This window comes from Daphnia pulex, chromosome 3, assembly GCF_021134715.1.
Source record: "Daphnia pulex isolate KAP4 chromosome 3, ASM2113471v1".
Lineage (NCBI taxonomy): Eukaryota > Metazoa > Arthropoda > Branchiopoda > Diplostraca > Daphniidae > Daphnia > Daphnia pulex.
In genome coordinates this window covers 11,988,850-12,016,249 of record NC_060019.1, presented here as the reverse complement: position 1 = coordinate 12,016,249, position 27,400 = coordinate 11,988,850, and the positions used below count along the sequence as shown (strand labels likewise).

The 27,400-nt window shown below is 40.8% G+C and overlaps 2 protein-coding genes across 6 annotated transcripts; both read left to right on the top strand.

Moving 5' to 3' along the window:
- Positions 1-1,059: 1,059 nt before the first annotated feature.
- On the top strand, positions 1,060-4,261 carry LOC124190007 (scoloptoxin SSD14-like). Of its 2 annotated transcripts, none has more exons than XM_046582520.1 (10): positions 1,060-1,470; positions 1,605-1,769; positions 1,858-2,078; positions 2,169-2,361; positions 2,440-2,637; positions 2,738-3,005; positions 3,112-3,302; positions 3,369-3,612; positions 3,720-3,833; positions 4,072-4,261. In XM_046582520.1, the coding sequence occupies exons 2-10, from the start codon at positions 1,648-1,650 to the stop codon at positions 4,246-4,248; spliced, it is 1,728 nt and encodes a 575-aa protein (XP_046438476.1). In that variant the 5' UTR covers positions 1,060-1,470; positions 1,605-1,647; the 3' UTR covers positions 4,249-4,261. The 2 variants fall into 2 exon arrangements, with proteins under 2 accessions (XP_046438476.1, XP_046438477.1); XM_046582521.1 differs by having other exon boundaries at positions 1,060-1,530.
- Positions 4,262-6,193: 1,932 nt separating this feature from the next.
- LOC124189946 lies at positions 6,194-26,003 on the top strand. 4 transcript variants are annotated; one of them, XM_046582456.1, is made up of 6 exons: positions 6,194-6,330; positions 6,493-6,602; positions 6,819-7,025; positions 12,553-12,609; positions 22,617-23,472; positions 24,556-26,003. In XM_046582456.1, the coding sequence occupies exons 3-6, from the start codon at positions 6,975-6,977 to the stop codon at positions 25,509-25,511; spliced, it is 1,920 nt and encodes a 639-aa protein (XP_046438412.1). In that variant the 5' UTR covers positions 6,194-6,330; positions 6,493-6,602; positions 6,819-6,974; the 3' UTR covers positions 25,512-26,003. The 4 variants fall into 4 exon arrangements, with proteins under 4 accessions (XP_046438412.1, XP_046438414.1, XP_046438415.1 ...); XM_046582458.1 differs by lacking the exon at positions 12,553-12,609; XM_046582459.1 differs by lacking the exons at positions 6,194-6,330; positions 6,493-6,602; positions 6,819-7,025 and adding an exon at positions 10,644-10,890.
- Positions 26,004-27,400: the final 1,397 nt, after the last annotated feature.

Below are 27,400 nucleotides of genomic sequence, written 5' to 3'. Positions count from 1 at the left end.
TGATTTTGATTTCTTTTCTTTTCAATTCGAAAAATAAAAAAAAAAAGAAGAAGAAAATTACCTTGGCAATCACATATCATCCAAGTTTGAATTTGTGAGTGTGTTGAATCGTTCGTGCTGGTTTATTTGTGTCTGTGAGAGAGATGACCCGACCTTGCCACCAGGTGATTATGTGTACATACGCCAAAGAAGTCTTAATGAGGTGGGACCGGTCTGATTCCTCTCTCTCGTCGTCGGCTACTACTCTCGGGGTATAGGCCATCCCGTCTGGACAGTACAAGCCTCTCATTCCAAATCAATCACAATCATCTTTCGGTGGTTGGTGGTGGTGGATGGGGGAAGAAAGAAGAAGAAATATAAGAAATATAAGAGTCCCTAAGAAAAAAAAAGCTGGGGGGCTTAGAAGGGGGTCTATTAAGCGCCCAGCATTCAAGAAAAAATAAAAATCCCTAACACAAAAGGAATGCGGTAAAGATCGATAATGCGCTGTGATGATGATGATGAGCATGTCCCCTCTACCGTTGAAATTCTTTGACGTTCGCTAATGAGCGGGTTATACAGCAACGCTCTTTTTTTCCGTTGGTCAAAAAAAGATTCAATCTAATCTCGACGCTGGAATCGAGTCAGAGGGGGGACCTCTGGTCCGTCCCAGGGTCTTGTGTGTGTGCCCTCCTCGATATTTTCTAATGGGCTTTCAAGAAAACGAGTATCTATAGTCGTCGCCTTCAATATTTACGTATAGCAGTAGTACAAACAATCACGTGCTTTGTCTACGAATTTTTTTATTGTTATTTTTTCGACGATCCGGTTTGAACCTGGCGGAGAAAAGAGCTACGTATCATTTACATCATGTATACGCTTTGCCTTGTTTTTGGTTTTTGTTTTATTATTATTATTTTATTAAGGTTCTCAGCTTACTTTTGCTTTCTTCTAATTCTCTCGGATGACGTAATTATTGCCATGACGAGGGGATTTGGTTTCGTATCTTATCTCAAGGGCGCGATAAAAAACATCCAACAGACCGATGAGACTCTTGGACAAAAAGTCGCCGTCCGTTTCCGTTTGATTCCAACCCCCAAACAGTTCAAACAGTCGCAGGATCTCCTGGATGGTGGTCGCTTAGTCATTTTTTTCGGATTGGCCACCTTTTTTCTTTATTCTCTAAAGTCAAAAATTAAATCAAGATTTGGTAGATTTATTTATATACTCGCCCCCCTCGAGTCAATAAGAGAAAGACAAAAAAAAACTAGTTTCTTCTGACTTCTCTGTCTGATTCCATTAATTATTTTTCGAATTTCTCGGGAGAGATTACGTCAAAAGGGTCGCTCGCATTTTGTCCAGACTGGAAGCAATAAGAAGAAGACGGACAGCGGCACCAGTGCTCCATCTTCTTCTTCTTCTTCGTCTTTCGACCTCAAGAGGAACAAGAAGCCGATGGGTCTGCCTTCAGGCCGGCCGACTCGACAACAAGTGAAAACCCATTGCATTTTCTTCCACGAGTGTTGTTGTTCCCGTTTTGTATTTTGTTTGGTGGGGGGGGATTTTGTTATTCGTCTCGATTGACGTTTGGCGGGTGGTTGATTTTCAAATTCGATTGTCCACAGTACAATCCCATCGTCCGATCCAATTGTACTCACACCAAAAAGGATGGAATCGCGTTCGGGATACGAATTGGCGTTCACCTCCGCCGCTCCGACACCGTCTCGATTGGGCAGATACAAAACGGCGGCCATCAGCTCGGATGGAGCCCAGTGCTCTAATGCCGGACGGTAATCAATGTTATAGTCGCATCAAATTACATTTCCTTCATTCTCCATTTTTCTTTTCTTTTTTTAATTTGAATTTTGAATTTGACAGGGACGTTTTAGAGGAGGGTGGCAATGCCGTAGATGCCGCCATCGCCGCCCTCTTTTGCAACGCTGTCGTTAATCCGCAAAGCGCCGGAATTGGCGGCGGATTCCACATGACAGTCTACGACCCGGTCACTCGGACGGCCCATTGTCTGGACGCCAGGGAAGTGGCGCCCTTGGCCGCCACGGAAGACATGTTCCAGTCCGATCCGTCATTAGCCAAAAAAGGTTTTTTTTTATTATTTTTCTCCCATTTTCTTTTTTTAAAATCGAGGCCGGAATGATTAACTTTTAAAAACTGCATCCGCCTTTCATCAGGTGGTTTGGCTGTTGCGGTGCCGGGAGAGCTGGCCGGATACTGGGCCGCCCATCAGCGATACGGGCGATTGCCCTGGTCTCGTTTGGTCCAGCCGGCCGTCAAATTGGCCGAGAACGGGGCGCCCGTCAATCGTCACCTCGCCGAAGTTCTGCGCCGCGAGGCTCAATCGATCCAGGACGAACCTTCGATGCGGTTAGACCGAAATAATAATTATGAATAATTCCCTTACTAATATTTCTGGTTTTTTTTTTTAAAATTCTTCACTTCCAGGTTCTTTGTGGACGCAACGAGCGGCCAAGTTTTGAAATTCGGGGACACGTTCAAATTTCCCGCCCTGGCTGAAACGCTGAAACAAGTCGGACGGGACGGAGTGGAGGCCTTTTACAATGGAACCCTGGGCGACATGTTGATAGACGACGTCCGGCTCCGCGGTGGAATCCTGACCAAGGAAGATCTTCGCCAATACCGGTGAGAGTTGTTGCCGTTGTCGTTTTTTTTTTTTTTGGCTTTTGAGATAAGCTGAAACTTGTGACATTATCTCGCGGCTGTCCGTGTCGACTGACCACAGTGTCCAGTGGGTGGAGCCCGTCCAGGTGAAGTTGAAGAACAACTTGACACTTTACTCGCCTCCTCCGCCCGGATCGGGCGTCTTGACAGCTTACATTATGCGCCTGTTGGACCCTGGACACCTTGATAATAATAGTTCGTCGCCGGACGACGGAATAATGTCATCCGACCATCCAGTGACGCATCACCGGATCGCCGAGGCCTTCAAACACGCCTTCGCTCAGCGCACCAAGCTGGGAGATCCAAGATTCCATCCGGAGGTCAACCAGGTTATTTGTTAAACAAAGTTAATCGACTTTATCTTTAAATTGAATTTTGAAAACAAAAACCAAAAACAAAAAAAAATGTTTGAAATGGAAAACAAAAATTTGACAGTTGACGGAATTGTTGATTTCCGACGCGTTCGTCGATGAAACTCGTTCGAAAATCCAAGATTCCGTCACTTTCGACGATCCGGAATACTACGGGGCCGTGTCCCACACTCCGGAGGATAACGGGACGTCTCACGTGTCCGTTGTCGATGGAAACGGAATGGCCGTCGCCGTCACCTCGACCATCAATTTGCAGTTAAATAAAAACATTTAATAGAATTTTTGGGAAATGTAATTTTAAAATTTGAATTTCGCGCCTAGTTTGGGCGCCGGATTCGCTTCTCCGCAGACGGGCATCATCCTGAACAACGAAATGGCCGATTTCTCGCCGTCCAGCACGTTCAATTTCTACGGGCTGCCGCCCAGCCCGACCAACATGATCCAGCCGGGCAAACGTCCGCTCTCTTCGATGACGCCGGCCATCGTTGTCGACTCGTCGAGCGGTCAAATCCGCCTGGTCATCGGAGCGGCCGGCGGCGTTCGAATCACCACATCCACCGTTTACGTAATATTCCCATTCGATTCCTTTTACTATTTACTATACCTAATCGTTGGATTGAAAAAGAATAATTGACCCGCCAATTTTGAAAATCATAAAAAATCAAATCAAAGGCCATGATTCGTAACTTGTGGTTGGGCGAGGACATCAAGGAGGCCATCGACAGCCCGAGGTTTCACCATCAGCTCATCCCCATGACGCTCAATTATGAGAAGGGTTTCCCCAAGGTATGAATAAAGGAGAGAGGTACTAGATTCTTTTTTTTTTAAATGATAACCGTACAGCAGCAATCACGAAAATGGCTATACAATACCCACCGCAGAGTTCTATACGTGTGTATAATATCCCGTTATGGGATACGGAACTGGAATCATTGATATACATTTCCAGCAGTGTTTTATTTGGTTTTGGGCCACGATTGGATTCGAAATTGATTTTCTGGCTGTGTGTGTGTCTATTTGACAGGAAATGGTGGAGGAATTGTCTAGGCGAGGGCACCGAACGAGCGAAGAAGACACCAGGGGCGGGGCGGTTTACGGCATTTCCGTTGCTGGTGAAAAAGAAGAAGATGACGACGATGGCGGTTGCCACCTCTACGCCAACGCCGACTACCGTAAAGGTGGCGACGTAGCCGGTTTCTGATGATGTGCCAGCAGCAGCAGCCAACAAACAAAAAATAAGAAAACAAATCTATGATTCTCAAAAAAAGAAACATTCTTGACGCCCGGATGAATAAATCGAAAAGGAGGAATGACGACATTCCCGGCTGCAAAGTTTTATGAGCCGTGAAGCAGCAGCCGACGAGACGGGGAAAAAAATAAAAGAAATCACAGAATGAACGATTAGTTTTCTTTTTCTATCTAAATAAAAATAAAAAGACTTTTGTTTCGTGTTGTTTTGCCAGTGCATTATTTCTTTCTTCCGCGTTTGAGAAAAATAAAAAGTTCTACAATTGATCAAAAAAAGAACTATTGTTTGATACAACAGCCAAATACGCAACTGCCGAGATAATATGGTTCATTTATTATCGAGTCGGTTGAACGAAATCACGAAAGAAAGGCAGCGTAGAACCGGTTTATATTCGGCGAAAAATCTTTCCATCCATTCCATAGCTGGAAATTGCTGTCGTTACTTGGAAGAAGAAAAACGACACTGAGGTATGAACAAAAACTTTTGACACCAGGTGTTCTCCTGTCCGTTCAAAAATTAATGATGTTATTCGGAGGAAAGAAAAAGTTGACGGTTATTTCCTTGTCACACACACGCGTACGTGTTGATTATTCCCTCTTGGCTTGGCACAAGGTCATAGGCGTCACTGCCGTCGATTATAGAGGTCGTCCATCCTGACTCGATTAAATTCACATCGAGATGTGCACTCAACGAGCATCGGTCATCATCTTCGCTTCGCATCAAAAAGACCCGTGTTCGATTCCTTGTCCCTCCAAATTGTGTAATGCTCCCACTGTAATTGTGTATATGATGTGTGTCTTGAATGATATGAATGCTCTTCATCAATATACGGTCTTCAATAAATAATAATATAATATACGGGTCAATAGTGAACGATGATTCAATATATAAAGCTCACTTCTAAACTCACCTCCCGATCTATTAGACGCCCTGTTGCTATAAAGGACGTCTATCATAAGGATCGTAACCCCATCAAACCCCGGTCTCTCGACTTGCTGGTCACAATCTGAAGTTGTGTCCGTCAGTCTTACGCTTAGCCCCTGACGATAGTCGACGGTTGCCGTTCACTCGGTAACACTAGACGGTCGAATTAAGGCCCAGTAGGCAGCCAATGAAGTAAGAACGTGACCTCAAGTCAGTTACCACTCCAAACACCTTCCCTTTTGTTAGGGTTCATTCAAATATTTTTATCATTATTTCCTACGAATCCACTGACAAATCGACTGATATCCGTTAGTAACTAGGAATTCCACGTCGACCGAATTTTGACTTTTCACAGCAGCGGCCGGCCCACAATTGATCCTTGGCCAGGCGATCGGACAGCTGGTAAGAATAGCCGGGCACGCTTCCTTCAACGCAAATTCGAAACACAAATGTGACGTCGCCAGTGATTTTGTCGTCAAGTTTCATGGTGAAAAGCTGCAAACTTCCTTCGTTGCCGATGTACTCATTCTTCATTTCCCACCGTCGCTCATCTGCGCCAATGTCATTCTCTTGTATTCCGTACATGACACTTTCGACTTTCATTCCGATTTGGCTGAGATTGACTGCCATGAGAAATAAGACGGGCGATTCGCCGTGATTTTTCAGTCCCACACGAAACACTCTTTCCCCTCGACATAGAATCATTTTCGAAGCAATTGTTCTAATATTCTAAATCAAGTTATTCTCCATGTTACTCAACGTTTATTGTGTTTCTTTGTCGAGTTGCATTTCGCGGAATTTAGAAATAAAACTTTTGAATGCTGTTTATTTGTATTTGGCGGGTTGTCGGTCAAATTTTTATTATTGGAACTGTCCTGAGTTTGATTTTTTATCATTTCTATCGATAATCGATATCGTATTATCCGTACGAAATCGAGATCGATCATATGCTGAATGCTGCTGATTAGAAGAAAATTGGGCCACAGTGTCGTCTGCTTTCGTCTAGTTAAAAATTGCGAAAACGAAAAAAGTCAGAGACAAAGTCCAAGATTTATATTGTTATAGATTTATTTCTTTTTGATAACCGTCATACTCCATGCTGTATAGCGGGTAAATAAAACTATAAATACAAATAGAATGATCGTGGGAGCTGTAGAAGTGTTGTTCCAAATTTGTGAAATGTTACTTTCTGTGACTAGCATTTACCACGTGATTGCCCTGTCGATGCATGGTAGTTGTACTGCATGTAACCTTTTTTCTTTTTTTTGGCAGATTTGAGGCAAGAGCGAGCCATCATAACCACCCACTATGCAAGTTTTTCTTGTGCAGGTACGTGTTAACCTATCACCAGCAACAATCTCAGGATAATCGCTTGGGCTTGGGTAATGATTTCCCTTACTTTAATTGACTTGTGACCTACTAGATATCTTATTGCTGCATTACCTGCATCAATGCAGTGTATTAAATGTAAAACTTTAATTCTCCCATTTATTACCAATTAGGGTTTTTCCCGGTGTCTCATTTTCAACTTTTCCTGACAACCTTTGTTGTTTCTCTCAATATTTTTTTCGTAAACCATTTTCTATTTTTTTATTTAGATAAACAGCATCCCATTGCATTGGAATGCAATCGAATGCATTTTCAATCGAGTGACGGATCTGTCCTCGTGTACGCTCATGTGAATGTGGGTGTATTCACGAGGACATCCTTTCTACCCTATCCCGTCTGCTGGTGTCATTTAACTCTTCCAGCGGATGGATGGAGCAACTGACGTAGATGCCTGGCTGTATTTCCCAGGTACAAAGGTAGGACAAAATTGATCTCTATTCTTCCTTTTTGACAATTTTTGGTGGCGTTAATTGTAAATCGTAGTCACGGGGTATGTTTATTCCTGAGCTAGGCTGTTGACTGCAACTGTTTTCTCTCTCCGTTTTTTTTTCTGAGTAAGGTTTCACTGAAAATCTCATTTGTCGAACGACTGCAGATCAGGCTTGTTTTGTTTTGTAGCTCACAACTTTTTTCTTTGGCTAGAAAACCATCACATTCGGAAATATTTCAACTTTTAACACACTTGAAGCAAAGTGCAACAATCAGACAATTTTTTGACCAAGAGGGACCTTGCCGCCACACCGGCACCACCTCGTTAAATAGTTAAACAGGAATTCCAGAGTCTCAGGTAGTAGATAGGACATTTTTCGGTGTGTCTTTAGGGAAACCAGCAGCAGCAACGACGAGAGAGTCAAAACTTCAAATGAGATTGGAAAACCAGTAGACCGTGCAACTAGACCGAAAGGACAACCATCTTTATTATCCTACATGGCCGTGAAATAATCAACACAAAACCATTTAGTCTCCTTTTAAAACCAACCAAAAAAAAAACGACTGGAACACTTTTTGTGGGCTAAATAATAATTTAAAATAAACCTTTTTGACTACGCGAGTGTGTATTTATAGAGTTTCCCCGTTCAGCTCTATTTCAGACAACTCGAACTTTACGAATATACATCTCTTAACTTGTGCATGTATATTCTTATCCGCTGCATACAAGACCACCCCAGCAGTGCCGGGAGTTGAACGGTCATGATTAATTGCTCTGCGGATGGCAGGGGCCCTTTTATTTGCAATACTCCCCCGTTATTTAGCCTTGCAACAACCGGTTTCTTCTTTCTTTTATTCTTCCCCCTCAACTTTTTGAATCAACAATATGCCGCCGCTAATGGAAAAAAAACAAAAACAATAAATAAAAGCCGGGCCAAACCGGACCTTTCGTGAATTGTTTTTAGTGCCGTCCCGAATTCGGCGCGATTTTTGAAATAAGAATGACCAAAAAAAGGGGGGTGAGCGCGCTTGATTATTATAAATTTCGATCTTTTAATTGATGCGTGATTCATCCGTGAAGCATTAGATGGCGTTCTAGCCCGTGAGCGATGAGCGTGAATCGGAGAGAAAAAAAAAAGATGTAAAAAAAATAAAAACCCCGAAATAAATCTATCCATATCCCCGTGTGTACTTATTATTACGCATTATATTGCTGCTCACTGTGTGTTATTCTCTCCTTCCCGATTATTATCTCGGATTTTTGTTTTCTTTTTTTAGATTGGGGGGGGGGGGGGGAGGGGAAGAGCCTTGTTGTATGGCTTTCGGGCTGTTGTTGTTAAATTACATTGTTGTTAAGCCCATCGGCTTATGGGGTTTGTCTGCTCCTTGAGCTGACGGCCTCTCCCATTACCATTCAATTCCCAAGGCCATTGTTAACATTCGTGCCTTACGGAACTTTGAAATCCCCCGCGGTCATCATCATCTTCTTGTAGATCGGGAAATAAATCCTCTCCCGAAATGTAATCATATCGTGTTGTGAGATTTTTTCTTTTTTTTTCTATTCCGTCTCGCGTGTATAAATATTCACGGTCGCGGCTATCAACGCAATTTTTTTTCTTTAAATATGATTCATCGATTTCCGATTGAATTTCGTCATTGTTTTTTTTGTTTTGTTTTTTGAATTGTCTGAAATTAAATTTCGGGTGGGGTTGACATTGAAAAACGTGGCACGAGTTGTACATTTTTTCTGCTGATTAGACAAAAGGAGAGACACGTAATGCGTCATGTCGTTGACCTTGACAGTATATAGGGAGTGATTACGGATGTAACATCTAATTAAGGTAAAACAAAAAAGGAAAAAAAAACTGAAAAAGAACTGGAATCCGGTTTTTTCTTCTTCTTCTTCTTCCCTGTTGCGCTTGATGAATCATTTTGATCGACTGCTCACTAGCGTACCTCAGCGTACGGCAGCCAGTATATTCCCCCCCCCCCCCCCACACACACTCTCTGTATATCTAACCACCAAAGTTTTACTACTGAATCCTCTCGATCAATCACAATCAACCGGATTGTTCATCATGGAAGGAAAAAGTAAAAGAAGCAGCAGCCAGAAACAGCGGACGCCGGAATATAATAGGCAGCAAGTGATTGGGGGGATACTGAAAAGCTCCTTTTTTTTCTTTTTTAAATTATTTTCTAGATATACGTACTCGATTTCATTTCGAATTTTAATGATGTTAACATTATATAATCACTGGTTTTCCCTTTTATTCTTTTTATTGTTATTAACTTTTTCTTTTTCTTTTTTGAATAATTAATAATTCGGATTATTGCCCGAATTATTTACGTGTTTATAATGGGACTGGTCTCGACTATTAGATTGGAGGGGGTCCAGCCGAGCCGGATTCTTATATTCCGCATTGAAAAGTTCTCATTGTTATTTTAGTGACCAACTAAATAAAAAAGAAAAAAGAAAAAAAAAAACGAATCCTGCGGTGTAGGTAACGCGGATATTATCCCGCCTAAATAATTTTCCCCGACGTCCACTACTCTACTCAGTGACGCAATCTAACAAAAGAAAGTCGTGACACGAATTTGCATTTAATTATTATACCTGGCTGATTGTTGCACACCGTGTCGGGGGGGGGGGGCTACCGCGAAGGTATATGAGGTTGTTGTCAAGGCGTTTGAATTTCCCGGTTGATACGCCGATTGAAAAACTAAAAAGAATTTCAACTTTTGAAATTGTTGTTTCATTTTCTTTTGGGAAATTTCAAGAAGAAGAAGAAGAGTCTTGGTGTGCAAGGCGTTACCTGTGGCTGGCGGCCGAAGGGCCGAAAAAGTGGCTCCGAGTTGTAATCAAAGTTAATATTGGGAGGCAGCAGCACGTACATATAGCTAGGGACCAGGTATATAACCACCTCCTTCTTCTTCTTTTCTTATTTTTTTTCCTCCTCTTCTTGTCTTTGGAATCTTTTGGCCCTTTTGGATCAAGAAAAAAGTGGGAGTTTGAGAAATGACGTCTTACACTCGGCTCATTTGCATATCTGGTATTTTATTTTTTAAAAACTTTTATCTTATTTTATTTTTTGTCTTCTTCTTCTTCCATTTGATTTCTATTCTTGATTTGATTTCATTGCCCCTCGCAATGAATAAGGAAATGGCAATCTATTACGCGTCGTTAACCGCACAAACTATATACACACGTAAGAGTACCGAACGGCCGTTGAACACGCGTTCAAAATCGTGAGAACCCCCTTTTTTGGGCTTCGCATCTTCTTCCGTTCGAACGCTATTGCGTCACAGCGGTTTTATGTGTCGCGCAAGGAGCGCATTCCTATCTATGATCGTTTCGCGTACCAATTGAACCAAACGTCTCAGTTCAACGAATGAAAAAGAAAAAGAAAAAAGAGCCCCCAAAAGGGACGCAGCAATGGCCAGCCGAAGGAAATTGAACCAACTGGGCGGTGGCCAAGCGCAGGCGCGTCTCTTCTCTAGCTGCTTTGCGTATGTAGTTCTTGTTCACATGGATATATACAAACATATAAGCATTATATACACACACACACGCACAGCAGATAGAGAGGGGAAAAAAAAAGAGCTGGACGGGAGAGAGAATGGGCCGAGTATTAGACGGGCCCCAGTCGCCTTTGGTTAGGCGCCCCGTGGTCACGTGGAAATTCTTCTGTCCAGCCCGAACAAAAATTTATACAATTTTTTTCCGATACATTTTCCGTTGTGTGTGTGTTTTTCAACCGTCCCCTCCGTCTCTGTGTGTGTGTGTGTGTATGTTTGTGTCAGTGAGTGTGTCAACCCATCGATTATAGAACATTTTGAAATCGTTTTTTTCCGGTGAGTTGGAAATTTTATTTTTAAAAAGGAATTTGAATTTTATTTTTTAATGCACCGAATTTCGAATAATTAGAGCGTGAAAAACATGTGATTGCGGTTTGAGAATAAAAATTTAAAAAGAAAAAAGAACACCAATTCACCGCGTGTGTCCTATCCGCTACGGAACCTGACGAAAAAAAATTCAGGTGACCCGATTGCCGGTGCCGGGCTGGCCCCCATTTCCCCATTCATATCTGAACATTTTTTGGTTTCGGTTGCCGGACTCTCTGGCTGACTAATAGAGAAGGGCCAGCAATAGAGTCTCTTCCATCACAGATTCTTGTGTCTTGTTGGCTGCCCATTTTCATCGCCTGTGCGATAACACGCAGTCGACTACTTTCTGTTTGGTTTCCCTCCCCACCAACCATCACCTTTATATAAGTGTAGATCTTCGACGAGTTTGGCGTTCCATGCTGGACACTTATAGGTCCACTATCGTGCAGTGACGTGACTGAAATGGCTGATGCCTTCAATCAATTCTTCTTTTCCTTTTATCCCAAGTTCAAAAATTCCCAGCGTCCGGCCGTCCGCGTCTCTTGACCTTTCTCAGTGTCGTTTGAATGTCGCGCCAAAAAATTCGAAATTTTTCCGCGCCAAAAATTTCAAAAAAAAATTCAGAACCCCGGCCAATTTTTTTTTTGAAAAAACAACCACCACGCACCACCAGTGATAATCCTCGGTGTAAGTAGTCTGTAATGCCCTTGTATAGAATAGAAATTTTAAAAAAGGAAAACTAAAAAATTAAAAAAAGTTTCTTTTTGTGGAAGAAATAAAACATTTCAAATCTTCTCTGCACTTAACCGCGTCGTGAAAAAATTTCGTCGGCCTCATATCCAAACTTCTCCCGACATTTGAGTGTAAAGCCGAAAGAGATTATAAACGTGCGCATATATAGATTGTAATATACGTACGACTGTGTGTGTGTGTGTGTGTGTGTGTGTGTAAAAAGTGGTGATTGTAGATTTCTGTCGGGAGACACACACACACACACAAAAGCAGACGAGAGTGCCACTAGAATTCCTTTTTTTTTCTCTCTCCTTCATTTCTTTAACAAAAAACCCTCGAGCGGATATTCTACCTACATATGCAAATTGAACAGTCCGTTGTATAATAAAAGATGATCCAACTCTCTCTCTTTCTTTCTCTCTAAGGAAAAAACAGAAAATGAATATGAGGGTTGTTGTTGTTGTTGTTACAACAACCCAAGACGGTGGGGGTGGAAACGAAAGGTTATATCGCATAAGATTATAGAGGTAGAGGTTTCTTCCTCCCCCCGAAAAAAATCTTCAGGTGGAAATGTTTTTTTGTTTTTTTCCGGGGTCCCTGTTTGAATGTTTCTCTCTTTTTAACGACACGGCAGGAGCCAGAAAGGAGCCCTCCTCATCTGAAATTACAAATGGAAACCAGACACCCCCCCCCCCCCCCCCCCAAAAAAAAAAAAATCGTATGTCAGGAGTCCCTGCGTGATCGAATCGACAATTTCAGTCTATCCCCCCTCTAAATCCTTAGCCATCATTATTATTTTCTTGTCTATATAGGAATATATAAGAAACTGTCAGTTTTATATATAGATATATGTTTGTGTTTTCGACTTTTGATTCAAATAATTCGATTGTTATTTAGAAAAATTGGACTCGACACACGATGGACGATTTATTGCACCGGTTACGTCACGACATGGTAAGTCCACAGAAATTATTTTTTTTTTTTAAGAATTAAAGCTCTTAAAGCTTTTTTTTTTATCCGGATGGAAATGTTTTCCGTTGAACTCTCAGACGTGCTATCAGTTTAGCCATAAAATTTAAAGGATTCGGGGAAATCCTTTTTTTTCTCCTTTCCTTCAACGTATGTGTGTGATTAGAAAAACTTAGAAAATGCTGTGGGATTGATAGGAACTTAAAGAGGTCCTCAGGTACGCCGCGGATAAGGTTAGATAGGAGTTATAGTTATTGCATTCTACCTGTCCTCTCTCCTTCCTGTACATATACATCCCGCCACTGCTGCACTGTCTCTCCCTTTGATGTACTTGTATATATATGTAAGAGCGTGAGAGAAGAGCTCAAGGAAGATTATCTCTTCTTCTTCTTCTTCTTTTATTTTATTTTATTTTTTTCCCACCCGATTTTTCAAACTGGCTGACACATTCTTGTTTTGTCAGATGACCCGGCAATGAGTTTCTTCATTCTTTGAAATCTTGCCAGCAGAAACACAAAACAAAAAAATGGTTTGTTGTTCCGTTTGTTTCTTTGGCGCACGCATATCAGCACGAACGCAATGGTGGCAACCGAACAGCACAGCAGCAGCAGCGCATAGTATTCTGATGATGATTTAGAAATGAGATTTTCTTTGATTCTTTTGATTCGAAACGAAACAAAAATGTCGAGGGCTCCCCCCTTTTGCGTGGAGAAAAGAATAGACTCTGCTGTTCTCTTCTCCCTCCTTTTGGGTTGATGAGATTTCTCATCATTACCACCGGTCTTAATTACAGTGTGCACACCAGCAGTTGATGGATGTGGTAGATTTAGCCGAGAGATGTTGTTTTGTTCTTCATTCTTTCGTCTTCTTTTTATTTTTCTTTCCTGGTCGGCCCGGCTCTGTATGTAAGTGGCAAGGTGTTGGCCCGTGTTCTGCGGTATACCCATCACCTTTTCACACACACACACACGTGCTGCTGAACTGCTATACATAGTCGATTACGTGATGGACTTTTTTTTTGTTTTTCTTTCCCGCGTTCCGTTCTACTTTTTTATTTTTTAAAATTTTTCGCTCGACTTAATTTTTTTAATTCACCGATAGATCGATATCACACACACGCCCTGTGTACGTTATGACCACCTGGGCAGTGAACTCATCTAGCTAGACTGGTTAACATTATTTTTTTTTATTTTTATTTTTTTCGCGAAATGAAACATTTCCCGTTTAGTCGACCTCATTTGCATTATTGGGCGGGACACGCCTATATTTTCAACAAAAAAAGAATAAAGGTAAAAAAGAGAAGGAGCTTATAACATTGGAAAATGTTTGATACATTGTCCGTGTTGTGTTATTATTGTCGAGCTATCCCTAGTAGCCGGGGTTTCACCTACATAACACAAAGTGATGTCTATCAAGAATGAACGATCTTATTATATGGACGAACCAAAACTACTTTGAAAAAAAAAGAAAAGGGAGTTGGGCATTTTTGAATAGTCGACACGCCATACGCCATTTAAATAAATGGAAACATATATATATATGAAACTATTTCCCGGCAGCTTTTGAAAAAAGAAAACGAAAAAATACCTGAAAAAGAAAAATGTTTATTATACCACCTGGATAGGTATTTAGGTTAAACAGCAATTAACATCACACAAATATTTGATCTTGTATAGATGAGGGAAAAGGCACAAAAAAGGGTCAGACGATCTATCGGAACTAATAAGAAAGAAAAAAGAAAATTCCATCAATGATCGGCGCGCGGGTGTAGTATATGGCGTCCCGCTGTGAGACCAACAAACTCCCGCGGCCACAATCTTTATTTTTTTTTTTTCTTCCGGGCCCCCGTAGCTTGAACCGTCACAGCATGTGCTTCTTCAGCAGACTCTCTCTCTCTCTCTCTCTCCGGGAGCGCACGCGTTCGCTTTTTTTTTCGGTTGTTTGTTTTCTCTTATTACGGAATTATTAAAGCGGATGATGTATGTGTGTGTCTTATCTCCCTCTGCGGCCGTTTATTTTCCGCTTTTTCTTTCCGACGACCGGATCGGATTGCGACCGAGTCATCATTAACGTCGGGAGAAAATTAATTTTCTTTTTTTCTTTTTTTTTTTCAAAATTCGCGCCGCTTTTTAAAATTTTGGCGAATTCATTGACTGATAATCCAAGTCAAAGGAAAAATTGTGTTTGTTGTTGATGTTGAACAAACAAACAAAACGCGCGTTGTTTTCTCCGCTCGGAGCTGTGATTCGCTATAGGTTTCGTTCGTTTTGGGGCCTTTTCTTTTTGGTGAAAGAATGTTGAAGACGGTCGTAAATTATTTCGATGGTCGTGTATGGCGGCCATCTTGGGAGCCAGCGAAAAAGAAGAAGAAGAACTTTGGCCCTAAAAAACAACAACAAACCCAAAACGCCCCGGCCATCTAATTCCACACGGAGGAGAAAGCAAAGCTCAGCTAAGAAATGCAAAACAATAGGTTTACTTTGTCTGCTGGTACACACACACACACACAAGACTGTTCTTCTTCTTTCTATAGAATTTGATTTATGGCCACTTTTCTTTCTATCGAACTTAATTCTTACAAAAAAAAAAAAAAATGTTTTGAGTTGGTACATTAATGAAGAACGCGAAAGAGTTATTCCAATGTAATATTTGGAAGAAAAAAGAAAATAAAAGAATGAAGGAAGTGAAATTGTTTGGAGAATTTTTCTGCGGCTGAATAATGTGCTGTGGGCACAAGCCCGGTCATCCGAGACGCCCGGCCAAAGTCTAGACTCTTTCATGTGTGTTAAAAATAAAAGGAGAAAGAAATTTCGCATCGCAGTTTCTTCTTTCTTTCTCTTTTTTTGACATTCCATTCGTTATGTAGACTGTAACAGTCATATATTTTTGTTTTGTTTTTTTTCGTTATTACAACATCGCGTGCTGGGCGACGCCCGTTTTTCTTTTGGGGGGGGGGGGAATTCAAACATTTTTTTCCCGCCCAAAATGATTTGAGCGGAAATTTTTTTTTTCGCTTTGAAAAAACGAATTCGTTTTAATCGAATTTATTTCGTTTCGGAAGATTTCCCATTTTTTATTTGTTTCGATTTTCTTTTGTTGTAATTTCTCTCGTCGTCCTTTTGCGTAATTTCCAGGCCCAAAGGGCTCGTGATTTGCTCCGGGCCATCTTCTATAATAATTCTTCCACCATATCTGCAGACTATCTCTGCTGGACCGTGACAGGTTCTTCCCTGTGTGCGTACCATCCCTTGTTGTTTGCTGTTGTACAAGAACAATTCACCGTGAATTATTTCTCTAGACACTCCGGGAGAGATTCAAAATTGCCGGGCGCAATATAACAACAACAACAATGTCTGTGCTGCTGCTGCTGCTGCTGCATATATTGCGTAATAGATTACGGCAGCCGTTCATTTTCTTTCGTTTTTCCTTTCAGCCCAAAAAAAGAAAAACAAAAAAGGGGTTAGATGTTGTGTAGTATTACATGTTACACTATGGTGCCCCCCTTTTTTCTTTTATAGGATCTCTCCTCCTCCTTGTTGGCCTTAAATGGCCGGTGGATGGGCCGGAAACCCATCCAGCCCCAGAAAAAAACAAAACAAAACAAAAAACAAAAAAAATAATTCAAAATGGTTGAAAATTGGATGGGTCTTTCTGTTGAATTAGACGTCGTTAAATTGTTGTGTTATAGGACCTCGGGACATGTTGTACAACAATGTGGCATGAATATATATATATATCCATCGTCCGGCAGCCCCCAGTCTGCTGCTGATATAGTATAATAATAGAACGAGGCGTGAAAACGAGTCCGCACGATCTTCTTTTTTCTTCTTTCTTCTTCCCCCCTTCGTCCAATTGAATTGTTTTTTGTTTTTACAATTCTGATACCAAAACTTCCAGACGTGCTCCAAGCAATTGGATACGGTTTTAAGCCAAGGTTGAGATGATGTCCAGCAGAGAGAAAGAGAGAGGCCGTCCGGTTTGATTCGAATCATTCTTTTTATCTTTTTCGGGGGTGTTTAAATTTGGCGCCGATTGTTTCGCTTCAAAAATGTTTTATTTATTTAGATTTTCCACGAAGAGTCGTTGCGTGTCAATTTTGTCCAGGGGGAAACCAACAATTTTTCCGTGGTTTTATTTCGTGATTGAAAAATTCCAGAAAGAAACAAAAAAAAATCAGTTAAAATTTTCTCGCGTGTTTGCCTGCGGTTCGGACATTTCCGGTGTATCAAAATGGAAGCCCACATCCATCGTGTAATATCCCCTTCTTGTTCCTTTTTCTTTTAAAATGTATATATAACATAGCCCGGCATTACATCCAGTACAGTTCACATCAGGTAATCATCTATAAAAAAAATGTAGAGGGGGGGGGGGAGATATATAATATACCCTTAACATTTTGTTCGTTATATTGTGGCCGTCTGTCGTGCGACCGCACAAGAAAAAAAAAAACCCCAACGGCCGAAATCTATTTTTTCCTTGTGGCCATTCGACTGGATTCAATTTCACGGGGGCACTTCCGCCTTTTTTTCTTTTTTTCTTTCTTATTTAAAAAAAGAAAAAATTCAACTTTGATTGTTCAAAACACGCCCAGCGTTATATATATATAGCGGGGTGCAACCGAAAGTTCTTGACCACACCCTTGTGTGTATGTTAGGTCCTATATGCACCGGAAACTTAAAATAAATCTCTGATGAAAGATTCAACAATCCGGAATGGTTCGATCTCTCTGACCATATTTTCACACTTTTATTGTTGTATTGGAGTGGGGAAAAAAAATGAAATTTGTGATGTTTGACAACTTACAAAACGGAATAATGAATATGTATTTCTCTCTATATACTTTAGACCGTCTGAAAGTCTTTGGGCGACACTAGCTATACATAAACCCACAGCTGGAAACTAAACAATAACGAACGAACAACAAAAAGAAAGAAAAGTGTATGGTATATATACATAAACAAATGCTTTCTTTCTTCTCCTAAGTTCTTCTTTTCTTTCGGATTTATTCCAACACTTTTTTTTTCCTATTCACACAACTCGGATTTTTTCTTCAACCAAATGGTGACGACGATTTACTGGCCGGGGGTTTCATCTGTCAGACACCTCAACTCTTTTTTTTATTTTTCTATTCATTCTATTTTTTTCTTTCCATTTGGGAAGTTCAAAAAAAAGGAAGAAGTGCTGCTGCGGATGAGGGGGAGATGCTAATGCCATTCGATTTGTAGTCGCCCCTGCTAGGATTTTGAAGAAAATCTTTTTACCGATCCTATTGGGATGTATAGGATGTATGTATATTGTATATATACGTGTTTGATGGTCTTTGGTCGACGGGGTGTGACCCTGTTGACCCTGTGGGTTTCCGAACCACAGGTGTCGCCCGGTAAAATAGCTAGTATATAAATTGTACTACACACTGAAGGGATTTTTTCCCCCCTATTCTTATAATATTTTTTTATTGTTATGATTTTCTTTCTTAACTTTTAGCGCCCCCCATCTCAGATTTTCTTTGACACTTTGAAAAAAAAAGTATTTCTTTTTTTTTTATTTGATTCTTTTTCTCCAGCACGGACTATATAATACTAAAAGGCTTTTTTTTATATTTTTTTATGTCAGTCTTAACTATCGATTTATACACTTTTGAGAGGAAAGGAAAAAAAAATTAATTGAATTTTTTTTTCTTCTTGGGGGTGGGGATACCTTTATAAAAATCATGCGGGTTATATGTCTACAATATATATATATACCTTAGCAATGTTTGAATATGTGAACCTCTTAAAAAAACTAAATTATAACCGTCATTTGGTTTTATATTTTTGTCTGGGCACGTCCCATAATATAAAAAAAAATGTTGCATTATCCAATAATATAGGGGTAAGATGATGATGATGATGATGAATATTACGGTGAGCCGGTTATATAATACGATCGACGGAAAGTGAATCTTTCTTTTAAATCGATCATGGTGGGTGGGTTTTCAAGGTTTTCGGTCCTTTATGGAACCGGAGAAGGCGGACCGACGTACTTCACATAATTAAATTTAAAAAAGGGTTGCAGCTCTATAAGGGACGATGGATGCGATTTTTCACTCCATCCGCATCGCTGGTTTTTTCCAACTTTTTTATTTTTTAGTACATCCAGAAAGGGAGTTAACAACTAACTCGAATTTCCAGCGGGTTCGTTTCGATTATGATGATCCGCTAGAGCGCAAAACGTGATATTACAATGGATAGGCATATATAACATCCACCCCACAGAGTTGTGTATACCCACCTCAGCCAAAGGAAAAGAACCCTTCAAATTTTATGAAAAGGAAATTATTACAATCAAAAAGAAAAAAAGAAGGGGGTTCGACAACAACAACAAGAAAAATCATTCAGCCTAGATGTTGGAGAATCGAAAAAGAAAAAAAGGCCCAAAACGAAACATGTCGGGGCTAGTGGAGACGTGTTTCACCACAGCAGACACATTCTTCTTCTTCAACAGTCCAAGAAGAAGAAGAAGAACCTTTTTTCTTCTTTATAACCACACGGTTTTAGGTGTATTAAGAAAGAGAGAGGAGGGAGACTTTTTTCTCGAGGGGGGAACTGTACACAATAGAATGGGGAAATATATCAACCGTGAAAAACAGCGGGGAGTAAAATAGTAAAAATATCACATACACACAAAAATGAAAAAGAAAAAAAAAAAAAACCTTTTTTTATTATTTTTCCTTGTGACCTGTGTGTGAGGGGGGCTCTTCTTTCTCGATAGAAAATCATATAACAGTTCAGACAGAATTTTATTTGTTGAATGAATGAATGGAAAACTGACCAAGCGTGTACAGTTTTCTCGACTATTGTCCGGCTTTTATAAACTACACACAGTAGTGCAGCAGCATTCAGTTCATGTGTGTGTACTGTCTATTTGAGAGATACAAGATTAACTCTCTGTCGACACGCTCCACGTCTCCAACATGTCCGGGCGAATATTCACATCCGGACTAATCCGAACGCAAGGGAAAATTAAGATTCCATCTGCTGCTGCTTCTGCTGCTGCTGTCTGGTATCTTTTAAAACATTTGTCTGGGGGTATTTAGCCAACATTCCACAGTAAGATGAAGCTTTTTCTAATTAGAGTCGATCATTTTTCATGGGATAAATTAATCAGTGTGGATGGGGGTCAAAAACTACCCCACAAAAAAAAATAAAACAGCTTAACCCGCTGGGTTTTCTATAATCCGGGGTAGTTAATCCAATCCCCCGGGGTGCTTAGAAAAACAAAAACATATCGAACCGTTTAGAGATAGAACCCAAATTAAAAATAAATTGATCATCTTTTTCTACTAATAAAAGAGGGGAAAAATTGTGTGGGAAAATGGGGGAAATGTGATGTCTTAAAAATTGGACAATCGATGCCGCTTTAAATATAAATCAACTGATAGCCAATTAGCAGTGTCTATTAAGATCCCTTTTAACCCTCGTTATCCAAGTTGTGAGGGTCTCCCGCTGCTCTGAGAAATTGAAGTTGAGGAAAAGAAATAAAATTATTTTATTTTTTTCAAAAAAGAGTGAGTAGGGGGGGGGGGAAGAGTTCAATTTTCGTAAGAGCACGTGCAACAATCGTCGAAAATCTTTTTGGGAAAAATAAAAAGAAAAAAAAAATATTTCTGACGGTTGCGTGTCATCATCGTCCAGCCCGCAGCGTGTATCCATCTTCCCGAGATTTTTATATATATATATATTTTTTTGTTCACAAGACCAACCCCAAAAAACACTATCCTCCACCACAAAAAGAGATGGGCAAGAGAGGGAAATGTATCACTGGATACCGTGTGATCATCATCCACACAGACATCTGTTGAATTATTCATTTTTTTCTTCCTTTTTCTTTTTTAAAAAAAATTTTTGTTTTCGTGCGTTCATTCCCTTTTGGCTACTTATTTATTTTTCTTCTTCTTTACTCTCGCCAGCAGATCTGATTGCAATTTTTGTAAGTTTCAATTTTTATTGGAGAATTATTACGTTTTTTGGGGGGATGAAAAGTAAGACGGTAAAGTTCTTTAAAAAGGCCATTGAAATTTTGGAAATTTCAGATTGGCTCCCCCTCCCCTAGCATTTATAGAGGAATGGGGGAGAAAGGTAAGAAAAGAAAATTTTAGTTTTTTGGAAGGAAGAAAAGGGGATGAAAAGCGCTTTGTCTCCGCCCACTGTGGAGGTACGCGCCCTCTGGCGGCAAAAGAACCGGCGCTTGTCTTTTCGGACACACGGGCGCACGGCCCTTGGTAGTTCCCAACATAAACCAGTTGCTCGTCGAACGTGCACGAATCAAGACGTGTGCTTCAAAGACTCTACCAAAAAATAGATAGAAAAGAAAAAGTGAAATTCTCAAATAATTCCGTGTGTGTGTGTCAGTGTCTTGTGCGCCCCTCCATTTCTTTTACGACCTTCTACCATTTTTTGGACACCATCATCCGGGCCGCCATCCATTCTAGCGGATTATTATAGCGACAGACACACAGAGCTCTGTCATAAAACATTTCAATTTTCTCTCTCTCTCTAAAGGTAAAAGGAATAAAAAGACACGTACCATCTTCTTCTTCTTTTAGTGTTATCTCTTCTTCTTCTTCTTCTTTGGGGAGGGCTAAAGCTTCCGGATTCCGGCTAGGTGTGTGTGTGTGTGTGTATACCGAAAAAGGTGCGAAGCCGAAACATTTTTTTTTCTTACCTTTCTATTTCTGGAATTGTCATCGTCTTTTAAATTTTTACGATCGAAATGAAACTTTTATTTTACGACATTTGAACCGGTGACAAATCTGCCGACCAAGAATTTTAAACGTTCCTTCAAAATAAAATAAAAATCTATTCCTTCCGGTAAACTACACGAACATTTTAAAAAATGTTTAATCACGAATATTTTGTTAGATAAGGTTAAACCGGACGAATGTTTTTCGAAAGTAGGACACAAACTCTATTCCTTATGCGCGAAAATTTTTTTAAAAGAATCGATCGATAAATTCGATAGTTCTAATTTTATTTTATTTTTCAAAACGGGAACGGACCTCATTTTTTGGTTGTTGTTTCGGTTATGTGTTTGCTGGTTTGGTTTTTTTATGGAGCCCACCCTGAAATCACGAAACGGTCGTTGGGTATAGACATGAACTTTTTGTTTATCCTGAACGAAATGCCATTATAAATCAAAAGTTGGCGATTGTTTACAGCGTTACCGCTGCGTGTAATGGAATAGTACCGAAGCAACTGTCACGTCAAACGTTATTTTTATACACACACACACACAGAGTACTCACACTGAGGTCTTGGTTGTTTGGTATGAGAGAATCGGCGGTGATCAATGTGCCCAATCTCTTGTCGCGTTTCCTCATCGCCCCCAAAAAGAGTTTTCATTTTTGGGAATTTGTAAATTTTGCACGCTCCCCCCAGCGCGCGCGCCGAGAAGAGAGAAAATAGAAAACCGAATAGAGTAGTAACATGTACATATAAAAATATCCACCACACAGGGAAACAAAAAAAAAAAAAAACAAACCAAAGTTGTTTGTAACCGGTATATCTGATTCTGATACGTCTCCAGAAGAAGAATCGGGATTTTCTCGTCTCTTTTTCTCGTTTTTTAAACTTTGGCCAATTTCCAGACTTTGATTTTTGAATTTATTTTTTTATTTTTTGGTAAATGTAGAAATTAAATTGGGACGATTTCACAGATTGTTTCATTCGGCAACGCACAGACTTGTGGTTTGAGCTTGTCATTTCACCTTCTTATTTTAGTATATATAAGTAATTTTTATTTTTTAAATATTTTCGTGAATTATCTCGGTGCATGGCTATAATATGCCCCGGAGAGTCCAAAGACCTTTAGGGATACAACCAAAACATTTATTTTTATTTTCGTCTTAAAAGATTTCCCGACCGGTTATTTTCTTTCATTTGGTCCGAACCAGTTTTTCGTGTATCGGCAGATGTTTTTCAAAAATTTATTTATTTATTTTTATTTTTTTCCAGGTGGAATTATCGTCACAGGGAGACAATTTCACGCAGCAAATATGGTTGATGTACGGACAATTTGAGCAAGTGGTCGACCGTTTCAATTGGCCAGTCGCAACTGAAGAGAGAAGAGCGGCCTTCAGCATTCATCGGTCGCAGCAGCTGCGACACTCGCCCATCCATCGACGCCGACGCCGCCACCGACGCTACTCCCCGTCGCCCAACTGCGGTAGGAGGAAGATGAACACGATCGGATCATCGACGACCAGTTTCGCCAGTGATTCAGAGTCCGACAGTGAAATGGAAGTGCCCAAAATGATGGGATTGGCCCGACAGGGCGTCTACGGAAGCCGATCCGGCAGCAAAGGATTGAATCCGCTTTTGGACACCATTAGCGTCATTGGCGATTTGTGCGACTCGGACGACGCCGTCGACGGTCCCGCATCCGGAGCACTTTACGCCGGATCCAATTCCGTCGATTCCGGATACAAGAGCTCCTGTCCGACTCCCGACTGTTTGATCCTGGCGCAGGACGCCAGTAATTACATCAGCGCTCGGCCACCGCCGGTCCTGCCCAAACCCCGCCGCACTCTTCCGGCCGCACCCGCTTTGGTGGGTTCGACATCCGGCAGCCACCCGGAAGGATCCAATCACTGCACGGCTCCGCTGGATCTTGACCATTTGACGTCGTTGCGCCAGACGCTTTTGACGGCCATCGAACGTTACGACACGCGGACCAAAGAGCTTATCGACCGGGATCTTCCTTCATCATCCGGCGGAGGAGCAAATAAGTCATCCTCTCCGGCGGAATCGGATCACCAGTTGGGCGACAGCGTCGGGAATACCGACGACGACAACCATTCATCCGATCGAGGTAAACCAAATTTTGAATCGAATTTGTTGTTGTTGTGCGGATTGGGCAGACTCAGTCAAGATGATGACCGGATGGCGGGCAGTCAGGGCAATATAACAGGTGAAAAAAGAAAAAAAAAAAGAAGGTAGACACACGACAGATGTAACAGACAGAAAACAAAAATAAGAAACGGGAAAATTGAAAAATGTTTTTATTATATTTTTCAGCATCCGGGCGACGTATTTACCCCGGGGCGATTTTTAACAAAACAATTCCCCCTCGACATATGGGCGCTAGATATGGTTGAAACGTAATAACTGTAGAAAAATATGTCTGACACTTCTTTTGTCTAGTTTTTCTCAAGTTCTAAAGGAAAATAAAATAAATAAAATTCGTTTCTTTAACGGGCGAAAGTGACCCGCGTTGCGGTACCAGAGGGCATCGTTTCAAGTAGTAAGATCCTGGCGGATTTATTGGGGCGGCCGTATTATATACTCCTGGTTTCTTATTTCAACATTTTTTGAATTGAATTGAATCAAAAAGACGAGCTAGGGCTTTTCTTCTGAAATAGAAATTTAACCAAAAATGTTCATTTAGGTTTTCTTTTCATTTTTAAAACTGAGATGGACCTTTTTCCCCCTTACAGATTGATATAATATCAAATAGGGAAAAATTTTCCCTTTTACGTCTAGAGAGAACCCCTAGGATTTCTTGTTCTTCTCCCCCCTCCATATGGACGCGCGTTATCTATTATTTTCTGTGGCTTGCCGCCACGGGACACGAGAGACGCAAGAAGCTTTTTGACCGGAACAAAAAGACTAATGTTTTTCTCTTTCTCTCTCCAACGTTAAAAAAGAAAGAAACTGAAATGTCGTCGCTCTGCTGGAAACTAACGATGGCTATCTTTCCTCCTTTCTTTCCATTTTTTGGGTTCAAGATTTCGAATGACCCTTTTAACCCCTTTCTTTTTTTCTTTTAAAACGGGCTTTTTATTATTCCGTCGATTTTATTCACTTTCATCAAATGTTTTTTCGTGTGTAATTATTTTTTTTTCCAGTGTGTTTTATTGTTTTTTTTTTTCCTTTTATGTCTTTATGATTGCAGGTCTGTCTAAAACGGAACTGAAGGAGGATAAGATCCAGCAACAGGATGGCGCCACTCGTTTCTCCCGGGTGGCTCATTGCATGTTGGAAATCATTGAAGATCTTCAGCGCCAGCAACAACAACAGCAGCAACAACAACATTCCATTGAGTCTGTCGATGCTGGAACCGACTTGGAAGTGGTGCCGGCCCCATCATCATCATCATCTGTTGTTGGTAGCAGCGGACCGGTAGTGCCACCGAAACCCACTAGGATTTCGCTTTCTGTGGCCACTACGACGCCAGCGCCAGCGACTCCGCCTCGGGTGGCTCGTCGTGGCAGACGCAAATTGCCCACGCCGACCCAAGTGCCGATGATCCCTCCGTCTCCGCCCAGCTCGGTCGATTCCGGCGACTTGACGGGAGCCGATTACCATCTGTACGAGGAAATCATCTACGATCTCGGCTCGTCTAAAACCTCGATCGGTTCGAATTTGGCGCTCAATTCCAACGAGAAAAACGAGTCCAATTGCTGCCCGCCACCTTTGCCGGCCAGGCCGTCCAGGCCCCCCAACCCGACGACGGTGGGCTCGTGCCTGAGCAGTTCGGTGAAACCTTGGCTGAACGTCATCAAACCTCTGCGCAGGGACCGGAACAATCAGCTGATCCGCAACAACACGACGAACAGTTGCTCCTCATTGAGCTCGTCGTGCTCCTCTTCAAGTCACTGGACGTCTCAGATGGCCAACAAACTCAACAGCCACCACACGGACATTGCCCGTTCCAATGTCTACACATTCGGCAGCCACCCTCAGCATCCGCAATCTCATCCGCCGGTCAACCATCCACCCGTTATCAAACCGCAAGCCTTTCATCCGGCGGCGCCAGCACCCAACAGTTCGTCACTCCACCGCAGCTCGGCCCACCACCACCTACACGAAGACGAGTACGGATTCCGGGCCGTCTCTCACATGGTCTAAAAACACCAATTTCCCGAATTTTTGATTATTTTTTGCTAAACAACAAAACAACATATTTTAAAAAATAAAAATGTCACGATAATTTGTATAAAAATTATTTGTCAACTATTTGTGTGTGTGTGTGTGTCCTATACTATTTTCTTATCAAAGTTAATTAACCTGAATTCTTGTGTTTGGCTGGAGTGTGAGATTGAAAGGGTTGGAAATTAATTGAGCAGCTTAAAAAAATAAAAGAAAATTTCAAAAAAAAAGTTGAAGAAGAAAGTGGACCTCTACCTTATTACAAATCGTGCCCCGGCGCGTCATCATTACGAAAAAAAAAAACAAAAAAACAAAAAATTAAAAATTATTTTTGTCTTTTGGTTGTGTGTATGTGTGTGGAATGTGTGTGACCTTATTTCCCCCTATTTTATACTCTTATATATACTATACATACCTGCCAGCCCCACAGCCAGCCATTTTTATATAATAATAAATGTTATATCGCCCTCATTCTACAAAAAGAGCGTCTTCTTCATTTTCTTTTATGCAATAATAAAAAAAAAAAACAAATCCAAAACTAGGAGAGGAGAAGAAATAACCAAATGAAGGTATCCCGACAAAACTGGTTCAGCCCACAACAAAAAGAAGGAAAAAAAGGGGAAACTACCGGGATTGCCAAAAGTCTAAAAAATTATCACGATGCTTAGACTAAAAAGAAACCGACCGTACAATTATTGAAACTGGCAGACAACGGACGCGAAGAGTAGGAGAGACGGTTCGAGTACATGTTGAACTGATGCCCAGACAGAAGAAGAATGTAGAGAAATAAAATTTTTCATTTTAATTCCGCCCAGAGAATCAAATTATTCATTCACACTGACTGATTTTGATGTAGTTATAAACTGGTTCGCAAAAGGGCCAGACTGACACATTTTTGTTTTCCTATCCCCAGTCAGTTTTGTGTTAACTGGATTCTTGTGGTTCGAAATGCATTTCAATTCTTTCGCTAATCATTTAATTACACAATGGAATTTCGACCCTTGGCGAAATCCGTCTACCTGCCCAAACGTAATTTCGGTAAATTTTCTATCCCAAACCCCCCCGAAAAAATCGAGGATTATATGGGGGGGAAGGAAAAGAAAAGCCTGCAGGTATCTATAACAGGGTTCTCTCTTTCACTCTGCTCTCTATACATGTGTGTGTAGAGCGGAGGGGATAAAACAATTTCGGTGAAACCCGAAAAAAAAAGGTAAAAGAATTTTCAAACGAATAACGAACAGCACATTCCTCAGCAATTACACTACACACAGCCAACCGCAAACTACTGTCATTGATACACGTACTGTAGTCTTACGTAAGGAAATATGGGCTTTTGCCTCTCTTTTTCTCCAGAAATGAATGATAATAATAATAATAGTAATAATAATATAATACGAAATGTGTAGAAACAATTCTTTTAAATAAAAAGAAAAGAAAAAGAAGAGCCGGAGACGCGCCAGGTTGACGCGCTTATTCTCTTTTCTGTGTGCTGTGTGTCTATTTGAATGTGTCTGCCGGGAACTGTATAGTGTGAATGGTTATTAGACGTATATACGAAGGTGAAAGAAAAAGATCCCACAGCCCCCGTGAGCGCAATTCAGCTTTCACCTCGTCAAAATAAATTAAAGAAAGAAAAAGCGGAATTAAAAAAAATATTTTAGTTTTATTTTTATTTTATATTTTTTCGTTTTTGTTTGTTGGGGATAAGAAAAAATTAGACAAACAAATTTATGATAACGCGCGCGTTCATTCCTGGCACCTTAATTTAATTGGCGTTATACAATGTGTATAGAATTCATTAAGTCATCATGCAAATTATGAATTTTTTTTCTCCGTTGGATTATTTTGTGGCTGGAAATAATCGCCAT